At 42.6% G+C, this 13,260-nt stretch overlaps 1 protein-coding gene across 1 annotated transcript; it reads left to right on the top strand.

Annotated features, from left to right (window-relative positions):
* The first annotated feature begins 5,246 nt into the window (after positions 1–5,246).
* Positions 5,247–12,402, top strand: PDIK1L (PDLIM1 interacting kinase 1 like). Its single transcript, XM_061186960.1, has 3 exons — positions 5,247–5,337; positions 7,320–7,621; positions 11,631–12,402. Exons 2-3 carry the CDS (start codon positions 7,337–7,339, stop codon positions 12,369–12,371), a joined length of 1,026 nt encoding a protein of 341 aa, XP_061042943.1. The 5' UTR covers positions 5,247–5,337; positions 7,320–7,336; the 3' UTR covers positions 12,372–12,402.
* Positions 12,403–13,260: the final 858 nt, after the last annotated feature.

Raw genomic sequence — 13,260 nt, 5'->3', positions numbered from 1 at the left:
GCCTGCCAATGCAGGGGACACGGGTTCGAGCCCTGGTCTGGGAAGATCCCACATGCCGCGGAGCAGCTGGGCCCGTGAGCCACAATTACTGAGCCTGCGCGTCTGGAGCCTGTGCTCCGCAGCGGGAGAGGCCGCGATAGTGAGAGGCCCGCGCATCGCGATGAAGAGTGGCCCCCGCTTGCCACAACTAGAGAAAGCCCTCGCACAGAAACGAAGACCCAACACAGCCATAAATAAATAAATAAATAAAAACATCTGATTGTCTTTAAAAAAAAAAAATCCTTAACCTCATTTCATTTTATCCAGAATACATCACTGTGCATTTCTAACTGAAAAAGGCTTTTATTACCACAGGCACTATGTCATTATCACACCTAACAAAAAAGAACAAATAATTCCTTAATCAATTAGTTCACATTCAAATTTCCCTGATTGCACCAAAGATGTCTTTTGGCAGTTAGTTCACTTGAATGAGGATCCAAGTAATGTTTTTGCATTTGGTAAGTGTGTTGAGTTTTATGATTTAACATTCTACCCTCCTTTTTAATTTTTATGCCATGAATTTGTTGCAGAAACCAGGTCACTTGTCCTGTAGAATGTCCCACATTTTGAGTTTGGCTGACTGTGGTGTTTGCCTATGCCCCATATTTCTGGTAAACTGGTAATTAGATCTTGGCTTGATTAGGTGTTTTTTTTTTTTTTCCAGGCAAGAATATTCCATGGAGAGCACTGTATCCCCTTCTTAATGATTTTAAGGTTGGTCAATGGGTTCAGGCAGTGTCAGCTTAAGGTCTCCATTACAAATTTTCCCAATAATTTTTCATCCAGTTGTTTCAGCATCATTTCATGATTGTTGCCAAGACTCATTATTTCATTAGGTTTTGCAAAACCGTGCTTTTCTAAACCTATCATTTCTCCTGCATTTATTAATTGGATCCTTCTATAAAAAATAACTTTTTCTTATCTACTATTTGGTTACCTGCAATATAACTCATCAAGGAAAGAGCAAAAAAAATTTTATTTTCTTCTATTTATCAATGTTTGTAGTAATTAGTTGATTTCCTGTAAAACTCCATTGATAAAAATGTGTTGTTTTCCTTACATATCATTATTTTTATGTATTTTATGTGTTGCAATCTATTGAAGTCATTATTTTTCTTTTAATGCTCAAATTGTTCCATCTTTGGCCAGTGGGGCCCCTTTGTACTGGTTCCTCAGTCATTTTTACATGATCCTAATAGTCTTTGATAGCTTCCTGGCCTTCAGGCATAAGACAACCCAACCTCATCTTTCCTGCTCCAGATCTGGAACCAGCCATTTATCAAAGGAGCCTTGACTTTGTTTAATTTTTAATTGATTTTTAAACTGGAAAATGGTGTTTAGAGACCAAATCTGTGCACTAGGGGTGTTCATTACTACTGGGTTGGTCTTTGCTTCTAGGCCTTTTCAGCAGAGCTAGAAAATACATTTTTGAGAGAAAAAAATACATATTTCATTCATTCTGCTATGTAACTCAGATCTAAGTTCATCCTAGGCTTCTTTAATACTTGCAACTCTTTTTCTCATATGTTGAAAATCTTGATTCCTACTGCCACTGACACAATTACTTTGCTTTATCCAAAAATATAACTATCATAGCTTCAGAATAGCAATATTATTACTAATAATAAGGCTAACAAATGCGATTTAATATTTCTATGCAATTCTAGTTCATGCTTAGATTATATCCTATTAGGGAGGTACAGTCAAAATACTTATAAAGCCACTTGAAATTATTTTCCCTGTGTAGTTATAACACTTCATTTGTTTCCATTTGTTTTTTGTTTTTAAAGTTTATTTATTTATCTATTTTTGGCTGCGTTTGGGTCTTCGTTGCTGCATGCAGGCCCTCTCAAGCCACAGCGAGCAGGGCCACTCTTCACCGCGGTGTGTGGGCCTCTCTCATTGTGGTGGCTTCTCCCTTCGCGGAGCACGGGCTCCAGACGCACGGGTCTCAGCGGTTGTGGCTCGTGGGCTCTAGAGCACAGGCTCAGTAGCTGCGCACACGGGGTTAGTTGCTCCGCAGCATGTGGGATCCTCCCAGACCAGGGATCAAACCCATGTCCCCTGCATTGGTTAGGTGGATTCTTAACCACTGCGCCACGAGGGAAGTCCCTCCATTTGTTTTTAATTTTTATGGAGTGCTTTATTCTTTTTATTGAACTGTTTTATAAATATGCAACATTTACAAAGTTCCAAAATAATAACTATATAATAATGTATATTCACAGAAGTCTCATTTCCATCCCTACCCACTCCATCCCACATAGCAAACAATTTTTAGAAGATTGAGTTTAGTTTTCTATTGTTTAACTTTTAAATATAAGCAATTAATGTATATTTATATCTTCCCACTTACACAGAAGATAGCATACTATAAACGCTACTATGCATCTTATTTCCCTTAACGTATATGGGCATCACTACATATTAGTTTCTGTTTATCAGTATATATAAGAACTCTTCGGGGCTTCCCTGGTGGCGCAGTGGTTGGCAGTCCGCCTGCCAATGCAGGAGACACGGGTTTGAGCCCTGGTCCGGGAAGATCCCACATGCCGCGGAGCAGCTAAGCCCGTGCACCACAACTACTGAGCCTGCACTCTAGAGCCTGCGAGCCACAGCTGCTGAGGCCCACACGCCTAGAGCCTGTGCTCCGTGCCGAGAAGCCACCGCAATGAGAAGCCTGAGCACTGCATCGAAGAGTAGCCCCTACTCACCGCAACTAGAGAAGGCCCGCGCACAGCAACAAAGACCCAACGCGGCCATAAATAAATTAATTGATTAAAAAAAAAAAAGAACTCTTCCACATATCTTTTTACAGCTGCATAGCACTCCATCCTGTGTTTGTACTATAATTTATTCAGCTAGTTCTTAACTGACACAAGCAGTTTCCAATCTTTTGCTATAAAAATGCCATAATGAATAGCCTTGTGCACAGAGCTTTTTGTATTTTGCCAATATATCACTAGGATAGATTCTTGCAAGTTTAGCCCTGACCTAGGTTTACTGGGTGAAAGAGTAAATACATATGTAATGTGGCTACAGATTGCCAAATTACCTTAGAGTTACATCATTTTGCCTTCCCATCAGCAATGTATGACAATGCTATCCTCAGGAGTATTTTGGTATGATATCAGATAAAGGAGGATGCAGAAATGAATCAAAGACAAGGTTCCTGTCCCCAGGAACTCTCAGCCTAGTAAAAGGCTTATGGGCAAATATAATGATATAATGTAATCTTCAGGGCAGATTTATTCTGAAGCTTAAGCTTCAGAGTCCCTCACAGAGACCCTCTCCAAGGCCCCAGCAATGTATTCACAGGTCCATTTTGTAATCTTTTTCCTAAAGAGGACACCCCAAATTATTTAAACATCTACCTCACAGACTTTAGAGCCAGTTCCATAACTTTGGAGTTATGGGAGTGGATTTCAAGTTCTGCAACCATCTTGAGAGGAGGGATTCCTATATTTAATGACTGAGACAAAGAGACAAACAAAAAGAAAAGGCTCCTTTGACCAAAGAAATACCCCTCCCCAGATTCTGATCAGTTACACACAGGTAGGTAGCTGTCTACACAGAGCCCTCTACTTTCCCTCTGTTCTCAAGGGCAGAAACCAAGCCTTAGAATACATCAGTATTCCCAGCTGACAGCTGAAGACTGGTACACTGCACTCAGGACAAGTCTGAACAGATTACCGAGCAGGGTTTTGTTTTTTTGGGGGGGGGGGGGTAGGAGGGTTTACACCAGGGGAGTGGGTATTCAAGGCAGGTGCCCCCCACCCCAAAACAGACACCTTTCCGTCAAATAAGGCAGAGGTCTGCTTCCTTACCTGTAAAAACAGGGTTAGTAATAAACCCTGCCCTCGTAGGGTTTGGTTAGGATTAGGAGAGATCATTTAAAGACTTAACCCAGTCCCAGACTCTCGGGAGAAGGTCCATAAATGGAGAACAGAAAATAGAACGGGTAATTGGTTGATCCTTGAGAGCAGTAACAAGAGATTCTTTGCACATTGTGCCTTATACAGCACTGGAAAGAGGAACAACCCCTTTATTGACAAATAGTAGGTGCAGATTAAATCGGCGAAGAAGGAATGGACGTTTCTGGCGGTTGCTTACTGATCTGTGAAACTAACTGAATGACCGATAGGTCCGGGTCTCTGAGCAACTGACAGTCCCGGGCTGCTGTCAGGCGAACGCGGGCCTGGATCTGGCTGACGGCTGTGGGGTGCCCCAGTGCCTCAGGCTGACCGTCGGGCCCCGAAAACGGCTGTCCTCGCTGTCAATCCCGGCCCCAGCCGGCCCGGACCTCCGTCGCTAGCTGCACAAGCGGGGGGCATCCCAACTCTCCACGAGGAGCTCGAGGGTGTCGCCGCCAGGCAGGGCGTGCGCGCGCTGCAGGAGCCAAGCTCCGGCGCCGCGGCCCCTTCCTCCCCGCCGGCGGCAGGGCGCCTCCGACTCGCGGCTGCCGAGCCCCGGAACAACGAGGCGCCGGCTTCTTTAAGGGAGATACCACCGCGCCAGCGGGGCAGGGGATGGCGTCTTCCTAGATGCTCGCACCCAGCCCCGCGCCGCCGCCGCCGCTGCCGCCTCGGCAACTGCACCGCCCGCAAACATGGCTCAGTGACTCTGACAAAAGGTGCAGCCTCCCTCCAGGCGGGGCGGGCGCCAGGCCTCCCAGCTCGGGCTGCGCCTCCACGCGGGTCCGCAGAAGAGGCCCGCTTACCGCAGGCATCCCAGGCCCGCGCGGAGGAAGATGCACCAGGCGTTCCACCCCAGCGACCCCGCACACCTGCTCGCAGCTCGGTAGGTCGGAAATGGGGGCGGAGCGGGGGAGGGGAGGCGCACCAGGCGCGCACACCGCCCCCGGCCCGTACCTGCTGCGGGGGACCACTCCGAGGCCGCGGGCCGTGGACGACCGCTGCGGCTGGAAGGCGACCAAGCCCCGGGCGTGGAGTGGGCTTCCCCGATCCCAGCCACCCCTGCGGGGAGGGGCACGAGTGGTGCGTTCCGGAGCGCGCACCCCTTCCGCGACTCCCGGCTCGGGAAAGCCACGGGAGCCGGGAGCACGCCAGCGGAGCGCCGGGCACGCGCCCAGTAGGACCGGCGCTTGGTGTCCCGCTCACGCTACGGAGAGCCGGAGGGGGGCGGGGTCTCGCGGCGTAAGGGGGTGTGTCCGCGCGCACCACGGGGGCGCGCGCTGGCCTCTGACTGGAGGCCGCGGCGGCGGAGGCGCGAGCTGCCTGATAATGGCGGCCTGCAGAGCCCGTGAGAGGGAGAAGCGGCGGCGGCTAACCTGAGGTAAATCCGGCCCCTCGGCGTGGCAGAGAGGCTTTGCTGCAGAGCCGAGGGCCCTGCACGTGCCTCCCGCCCCAGGAGGCCTGTCACAGAGCTGTCAGCGGAGGCATCCCGGGGAAGGCCCCGCGCGCCTCAGGCCTCCGGCCCCAGCAGCGGCCTCCTCTTCTGCCCGTGGCTGCCTCCCCAGGCCCCAGCCTCAGTCGCTGGCCCCGAGGAGTCGGGCAGCTGCAGGACTGCCTCCTCGGGGTGAAGGGCCCCGGCAGGATCCCCTCCGGGTTTCATCTGGAAGTAGCCGGGGAGGGGGAGGGCCTGATTCTTGGCCAATGAGCGGGGCCCTGAGCCGCCGCGTTGGGCAACACCTCTGCCTAGGACTGGCCCTTCCCGGGCGCCAACAGGTGTACGGCCTGGCCGGCCCGAGACCGAGCGCTGGGTGCGCCCGGCAGGCGCGGGGGCCCGGGGGATGCCGTCCCAAGTCCCCGAGGTTCGCGCGGGATGCATCACCGTGCTGTGTTTTGACCCAGGATCTCAAGGATTGCATAAACACCCTCCCTCCTCCTTATTCAGGGGCTCTCTCGTATGGGGATATGGGACAGCTTCAAAGGCACGAGCCACTTTGAGATGGATAGGAGTTGGCGATCCACGGAGAACAGGAATGTCCACTGTGTAGCTGGGGCAGAGGATTCTGTGGCAGGAAATCAGACCCTAGGAAATACTGCAGGAATTTGAAGAGTGGGTGTCCAGTTAAGAGGAAGTGGGACTAAGAAGCAATCTCAGAAGCTTTCATTTTCTTTATTAAATCTATCCTATGGACTTAAAGTAGCCGGTCCCAATTTCACAGGCTCTGGGGTCGGTAGCTTTTTGTTCCCCTAAACTGTACAATATAAAAATTGTTCAATCTCAGGTTACTTTTCTTGCCCATGCTGGCATTGTACAAATGGGAATTTGTTCCTGAAGCTCTTCAGAATCTTGACATTCTTCGGAGAGTGAGGAGGCACACTTTAGACTTTCTTGATTCAACACGTGAGCGTTTCCGTGTAGGGCCTTTGCTCCTGCCTTTAAATGATTTATCAAATTGAATTCCAAAGAACTCCCTCAGAGAACCCCTTAATATGCAGGACAGTTTTCATTGGCAAAAATGACCTAGATCTAAATAACTATTGCTAAAACAACAACAAAATTTAACCGTATTCTAAGTAACTTAATCTTTAAAGAAACATTTTTCTCCACAAACTGTATTTTCATTTATTTTGCAAGAAATAAGGAAATAACGTAAACAAAATTAAAATAAGAACATATACAGTTTGACCATTTACTTTTAAATAATAAAAACAACTGCACATTTTCACTTCTATATGTGATCTTGTTCACTTTCAGTCCCTAAGCATAAGCCAGGTTTTTGTATTTCTAACTGTGAGGGTTGGTTTTTGTTTTTGCCATTTTTATGACCTTTTATGTGTCTGTGTCAGTTTTCAGGAGAAGCTGGAGTTTTGTTTGTTTTTTCACAATCAGTAAATAAATACTGAATTTTTTGGTTTATTTTTAGCAGTGATGTTTTGAAGCAGTACATGTAAGAGGCAGTATAGTGTAGTGGTTAAAACGAAGGCTGTCAGAGCCAGATGGCCTGGTTTCAAATCTCAGGTCCACCAGTTACTAGCTGTTTGACCTTGGGCATGTTGCTTAAACTCTGTGCTTTAGTTTCCTCATCTATAAAATGACCATAATAGTATCTACCTCATAATGCTGTTGTGAGGATTAAATGAACTTAATATTATAAACTGCTTGGAACAGTTCCTGATACATGGTAAGTACTACATTAGTGTTACCTGGTTTACTATTATTAAGATATTTAGATTTGCCTCATATATAGCAAATATCGTTCAAGCACTGCAAACAGTGAGACAGATGATAACTAAATCGTGCATAAGAAGAAATACAAGCCAGTAAGCAGACTTAATTTCAACAGAGCACTTTGTTGATTTTTCCAGAAACCTTGACCTTGAAGATGGTGAGTAGCCAGCCAAAGTACGATCTAATACGGGAGGTAGGCCGAGGTAGTTACGGTGTTGTATATGAAGCAGTCATCAGAAAGACCTCTGCACGGGTGGCAGTGAAGAAAATTCGATGCCATGCACCTGAAAATGTTGAACTAGCCCTGCGTGAGTTCTGGGCACTAAGCAGTATCAAGAGCCAACATCCAAATGTGATTCACTTGGAGGAATGTATCCTACAGAAGGATGGGATGGTGCAAAAGATGTCCCACGGCTCTAATTCTTCCCTTTATTTACAGGTATGTGTGGTTGAATGGGAAATAGAAATGATTTGAAAGTAGCATTGGTCAGCAATAAGAGGAATGAAAGAGTCAGACAAACTTCTACTTTTAAATGCAGGTGTTTATATAGCTAGGAGTAGATAGGGGTCTGCCAAGAACTGAGTAGACGTTTGCTTTAAAACAAGGTTTTATTTAAACCTGTGATGCAAATACCTAAAAATAACATATGCCACCTGTTATGCCGTGATACTTGCCAATCTGCATAGGAATGGGGCAACATAGGAACTAGAGAAATGATCGAGACTAGAATCTAATTAGTTCACTTATTTGAAATCAGTTTTTTTTGGAACTGAATACAGAAGAGAAGGAAAAACTGTACAACCAGTAGTAGTACCCATAGGTAATTGGGCATTTCTTTATATATCACTGGCTTGAACATAAGCCTCTGCTGTTTTAGAAGGTTATTTAATGTCTTAACCATGCAATTCCATTGAATTTTCATGGAGTATGTGGCGTAGCACCTGAATGTTATTAACAGTGCTGATAGCTAACATTTGGGTTCCTGCTCATTCCATGCTCTGTGCTCAGAGCAATCCTATGAGGAAAGTACTATTATTATCATCATTACAAATGAAGAAACTGAGGCTTAGAATAGATAATGAATTTATCCAGAATCACATAGCAAGTGGCAGAATTGGGAGCTAAACGTAGGAGTATCCAGCAGCTAAAACTTGTGCTCTTTTAACCTCCAGATTACTGTTTTGCCTCCAAATTACTCTTCTGTAGAACTGGGGAAAGCATTAATATAGGAAAACAAAATCTTTTTTTTTTTTTAAGATTGGCTTCTGCCATAGGTCAAAATCTCTAGTAGCTCTACACTTGATGAAGAGAAAATATACTTAAGACATAGCTAGTTAAAGGCCAGAGCAAAATTTCTTAAGTCCAGTTATTCCTGGAATAGGAAACAACTTGCCATGAGTGTGTCTAAATTCAGAATTTACCATCAGGGTACAAAAGTATGTTTTAAAACAACAAAAGCTTTTGGACTAGGAGCAACAAAGAAAACAAACGCATTTTTCTGTGTAATTAGAAACTTGCAAGTTTCATTGTATGGTAAACAAATATCAGTCTTAAGAACCTAATTTATACTGCAAGTTTAGCATGCTATGCCCTGAAGTTTTCTCTCTTAAGATAAGGGATGTAAAACACAGCTGTTTAGCCTCTGTTTGTTTTATTGTATTTTTTTCTAAAAGTGCTTATTATGTATGTTGCAATGATAGAAAATATCAGAAACATTCTTACCACATTCCCTCCTAAAAGTGGATAGAACCTTGCTGGACTTTGCATTGAATTTTGGAGACTAAAGTGCGTAATCAGACTACAAGTGCAAAGACATTTAAACATATGATGTCTTTGCAAGTACTGATGGTATCCTTGAGTCCAGATCAAGCAACTGTTATAGTAACTAGGCATTAACCAGCTAATCTTTCAAGGTTTTAAGATGTAAAGTACTTCCAGACTTGATTCAGTGATTTTTTTTTTTAATCTAAAGTACCTTCTTGTTTAGTAATTTATTTCATCTTTTTAAAGCCTAATAGACCTGTGTTTGACTTGTGGCACTTTTTGCTAGCTGTATGACCTTGGATACGTAACCCACCTTTTCCCAGCAACTGTATCTTCATATGTAAGGAATAATAATGTCTACCTTCCATGGGAGTTGTCAAAATTAGAGGTGATGTAGATACAATACTTGGCACATAGGAGGTATTCAGTAATAAGCAGCTCTATTAAGATTGTCTTTTCTATGGGTTTATTTCATTAACCAAACATTCATCAACGCATTAGCAAGTGCCTACTCTAAATTTACACTAGTAAAGACAACCAATATTTACATGTACTAAAGACAAACAAATCTATAGTGGGACCACAGAGTCTCTATACATGGTCTTACCATTCTGTACATAAATTTTTTTTTCTCCATGTTTTTCTAGATATCTTCCTTGTTCTCATTTGGAATCATTCAGTCAGTTCCTGATAGCTGAAAACCTCACCTAGAAGAAATGTAAAACAAATAATTAACAGAGGATACATCTTATGCATAGGAACTTAGTGGCCAATATGTATACTTGTGATGAGTGTCATGAATGAAAAGTACAAGATGATATAGGCACATAGAGTAGGGAACCTGACATAATCCTGGGGTTCAGGAATTAAGAACTGTTTCAACTGAAACTTGCAGGGTGAATAGGAGTTAGCCAGGTGAGTGACTGAGAAAACTTCCCAGGCATAAATAACTGTACGTACAAATGTCTAGAAGCAAAAAGCATGAAGCGTTCTAAAAATTGAAAGAAAATACTAAGACTGCAGTGTACAGGGAGAGTTGTTTTAGATGAGGCTAGAAAGATCAGCCAGGGTCAGAGCACACAGGATCCCATAGCCCATGTTAAAGAGCTTAGACTATATCCTAAGAGAACAGGGAAGCTATTAAAGGACTTCAGGCAAGAGAACCAATGGCTAACATCCTCTACACGTGACAGTAAGCAGACTGGGATCTGTATTTCTGTAGCTCTCAACCAGGGGCCCTCAGACTATAGCCCTCAGCCTGTTTTTGTATGGCCTGGATACTAAAAATAGTTTTTACATTTTTTAAGAGTTGTTTTAAAAAAAAGAAGAAAGAAAGAAAAGGAAGAAGAATATGGAACAGAGATCTTATGTGGTTTGTGAAGCCTAAAATATCTGCTATCTGGCTTTACTCTAAACTATTATTTGAATTCTGGAAGTCTGCATTGCTCAAAGCTATTTAGGAAGTTTGCTTTTGAGAATGAAGACAGAAGAAGAGAAGAAATGAAGGAAGAGTGATGGTGCTCATCTTTAATCTCAGCATATTTAGTAACAGTGCACCTGGTAAATAATTGTATCATCTGGACCTTTCTGTTCTTTCATTTTCTGTCTCAGTGGCAAACATATGGAACAAGGAAAATGTATGCAAAGAAGACATCTGCAGACCATTGCAATTATGGCTGTTTGCCATTGGGGGAGATGGCATGGAGAGGCGTTCTTTGCCTCTGCCCACCAAAAAGACAAAAGGAAATACTAGTAGATTTAAACATAAAATTAGCAGTTCACTCAATCTTCAACAACTCCTCACCTTGCCTACTGAGTTTCTATTCAACCCATGGGCCTGAAAAGGACACCATAGGACAAATGCTTTCAAAGCACTGTATTTTAGAATGATAGTTCATGTTCAGTGAAGTAGTTAATCTTGAATTTCAGGTAGTAGGAGAGTTATAATTAGATAATGATATAAGTAAAACAGTGGTTTATTCTAGATTTTCACCTTGTATCAAACAAATATACAAACTCAGATTTGAATTTTTATATCAAAATGCATGTATGATTTTTATAAATTGGTTTTTAGAAGCCATCTATTGATAGAGATAGCCAACATATTTGCATTCTGCTTGTAGAAGTTTATGAAGTAATGATGTCTTTAGTTTTATCAGTGACTACAGGAGCACTTTATTTCTATAACAACTGGTTGTTCCTTCATAATTTTCTCTCAGTTTCACAGATTATGTTGATAGTGTAAGTGCAATACGCAAGAAGTAGATTTCAGGCAGTTTCATGGAATAGAATTTCCTAATTTGATGTTTATTCCCCAGCTGGCAAATCTACCTGCTGAAACTTTGATCTTTTCAGGAAGCTATTAACTAGACGGTTAGAGTTCATCTCCATTGACACATGTAGAAAATGTATAGCCAGTTGGATACTTTTCAGAATAAAGCTATTTTTAAATAAGTTTTTACCTCTTGACTTGGGAGATTTGGTGTGTATTTGTTAGGGACAAAGTGACAGTTTGAAGTACTAAAGTTTAAAATAAAATGCACATATGAAAGCACTGACCAAATAAAATATTCATGGAATTTCCACTTAACATTGGAGACTAACTTAATCAGTAACTCTTTCTCTATAGCTGAATTGTATAAACTGTGCAGATGATTGTAAGCTGTTTTTTTATTTCTTATAGCTTGTAGAGACTTCACTAAAGGGAGAAATTGCCTTTGATCCCAGAAGCGCCTATTACTTGTGGTTTGTGATGGATTTTTGTGACGGAGGAGATATGAATGAGTATCTGTTGTCCAGGAAACCCAATCGTAAAACTAACACCAGCTTCATGCTTCAGCTGAGCAGTGCCCTGGCTTTCTTGCATAAAAACCAGATCATCCATCGAGATCTAAAGCCTGATAACATCCTGATTTCTCAAAGCCGGTTGGATACCAGTGACTTGGAACCCACACTGAAAGTGGCTGATTTTGGTCTAAGTAAAGTTTGTTCAGCATTTGGGCAGAATCCAGAAGAACCTGTCAGTGTAAACAAGTGTTTCCTTTCCACAGCGTGTGGAACAGATTTCTACATGGCTCCTGAAGTGTGGGAGGGACATTACACAGCAAAAGCTGACATCTTTGCTCTGGGGATTATCATCTGGGCAATGCTGGAAAGGATCACATTCATAGACACAGAGACAAAGAAGGAACTCTTGGGGAGTTATGTAAAACAAGGAACTGAGATCGTGCCTGTTGGGGAGGCACTTCTGGAAAATCCCAAAATGGAACTTCTCATTCCTGTGAAGAAAAAGTCTATGAATGGGCGAATGAAACAACTGATTAAGGAAATGCTGGCTGCAAACCCTCAGGATCGTCCAGATGCTTTTGAACTAGAACTCAGATTAGTACAAATTGCATTTAAAGATAGCAGCTGGGAAACGTGACACATACATTATTTGCAAATATCTTGGATAATATGCTGCTTCTGTTTTAACAGTGATGCAACATAATGTGGCTGAAAAAGAATATAAAAAGCTAAACTCCACCTTTTAAGGGTTTAGATTTTATTGTGGGATTTTTTTTTCCTCATTTTTCTTAAGTCCAAGCTGGCCATTTTGTTAATATGTTTTAAGTGTGTATTACCAATGTGAGTGTAAATTTTTTTAAATGATCATTGGTAGAAGTTTGGCAGGAAAATTTTCTAAGAGCCAAGAAAAGAAGAAAGTCCAGTTTTCTGGAAATATGTCTCTAAGTATTTTAGACATTCCTTGTCAGTATTAGGAATTTCCATGGAAGAAGAGGTTTGCATGCTGGTAATGCAACCTTTGAAGCTTTGTAAAGGAAACATAAATGTATATATTTATGTATATGTAAGTATGTGAATGTGTGCATTTTGCATTCCATATGAAAAAAATGCCACTTCTGTTTAAATTATTTGATGTAGGTTTGGGTTTTTGAGATTTGCTGGTGAAATCAGTGATGAAAAATAAAAGAACCTTCCCTCATCTCCTACCCTGTCCCTCCCTCTAATGAAATCATACTAAGTTTTTTATTTTTATAATATTATACAGCTTTTTTTTTTAAGGCATCATTTTAGAGAGTCTAAAATTATCTGATTAAACGTAAGTGAAATTAAGTGATCCAAAGCTGCTGAAGTATGTTTGAGCTCTCCAGCGCCCTAAAGCTGCAGGAGTTGAATTAGCCATGCAATCATGTGGTACAGGTTGGCAAGGACATTGATGATTCAGTCATACCTTCTTTAGATAACCACGCATTCAATTAACTAATTAAACCACTGCATTGGGACATGTCTGCACTTGAGCATCTGCAATC

This window comes from Eubalaena glacialis, chromosome 3 (genome assembly GCF_028564815.1).
Source record: "Eubalaena glacialis isolate mEubGla1 chromosome 3, mEubGla1.1.hap2.+ XY, whole genome shotgun sequence".
NCBI lineage: Eukaryota > Metazoa > Chordata > Mammalia > Artiodactyla > Balaenidae > Eubalaena > Eubalaena glacialis.
Note: the sequence above shows the minus strand (reverse complement) of the source record. Positions and strands in the feature narration are given on the sequence as shown.

Excerpts from the sequence above, each read along its gene's own strand:
- PDIK1L (XM_061186960.1), top strand. The coding sequence starts at position 7,337 with ATGGTGAGTAGCCAGCCAAAGTACGATCTAATACGGGAGGTAGGCCGA. Across the intron at positions 7,622-11,630 it reads ATTCTTCCCTTTATTTACAG|CTTGTAGAGACTTCACTAAA; the intron begins GTATGTGTGGTT and ends TATTTCTTATAG.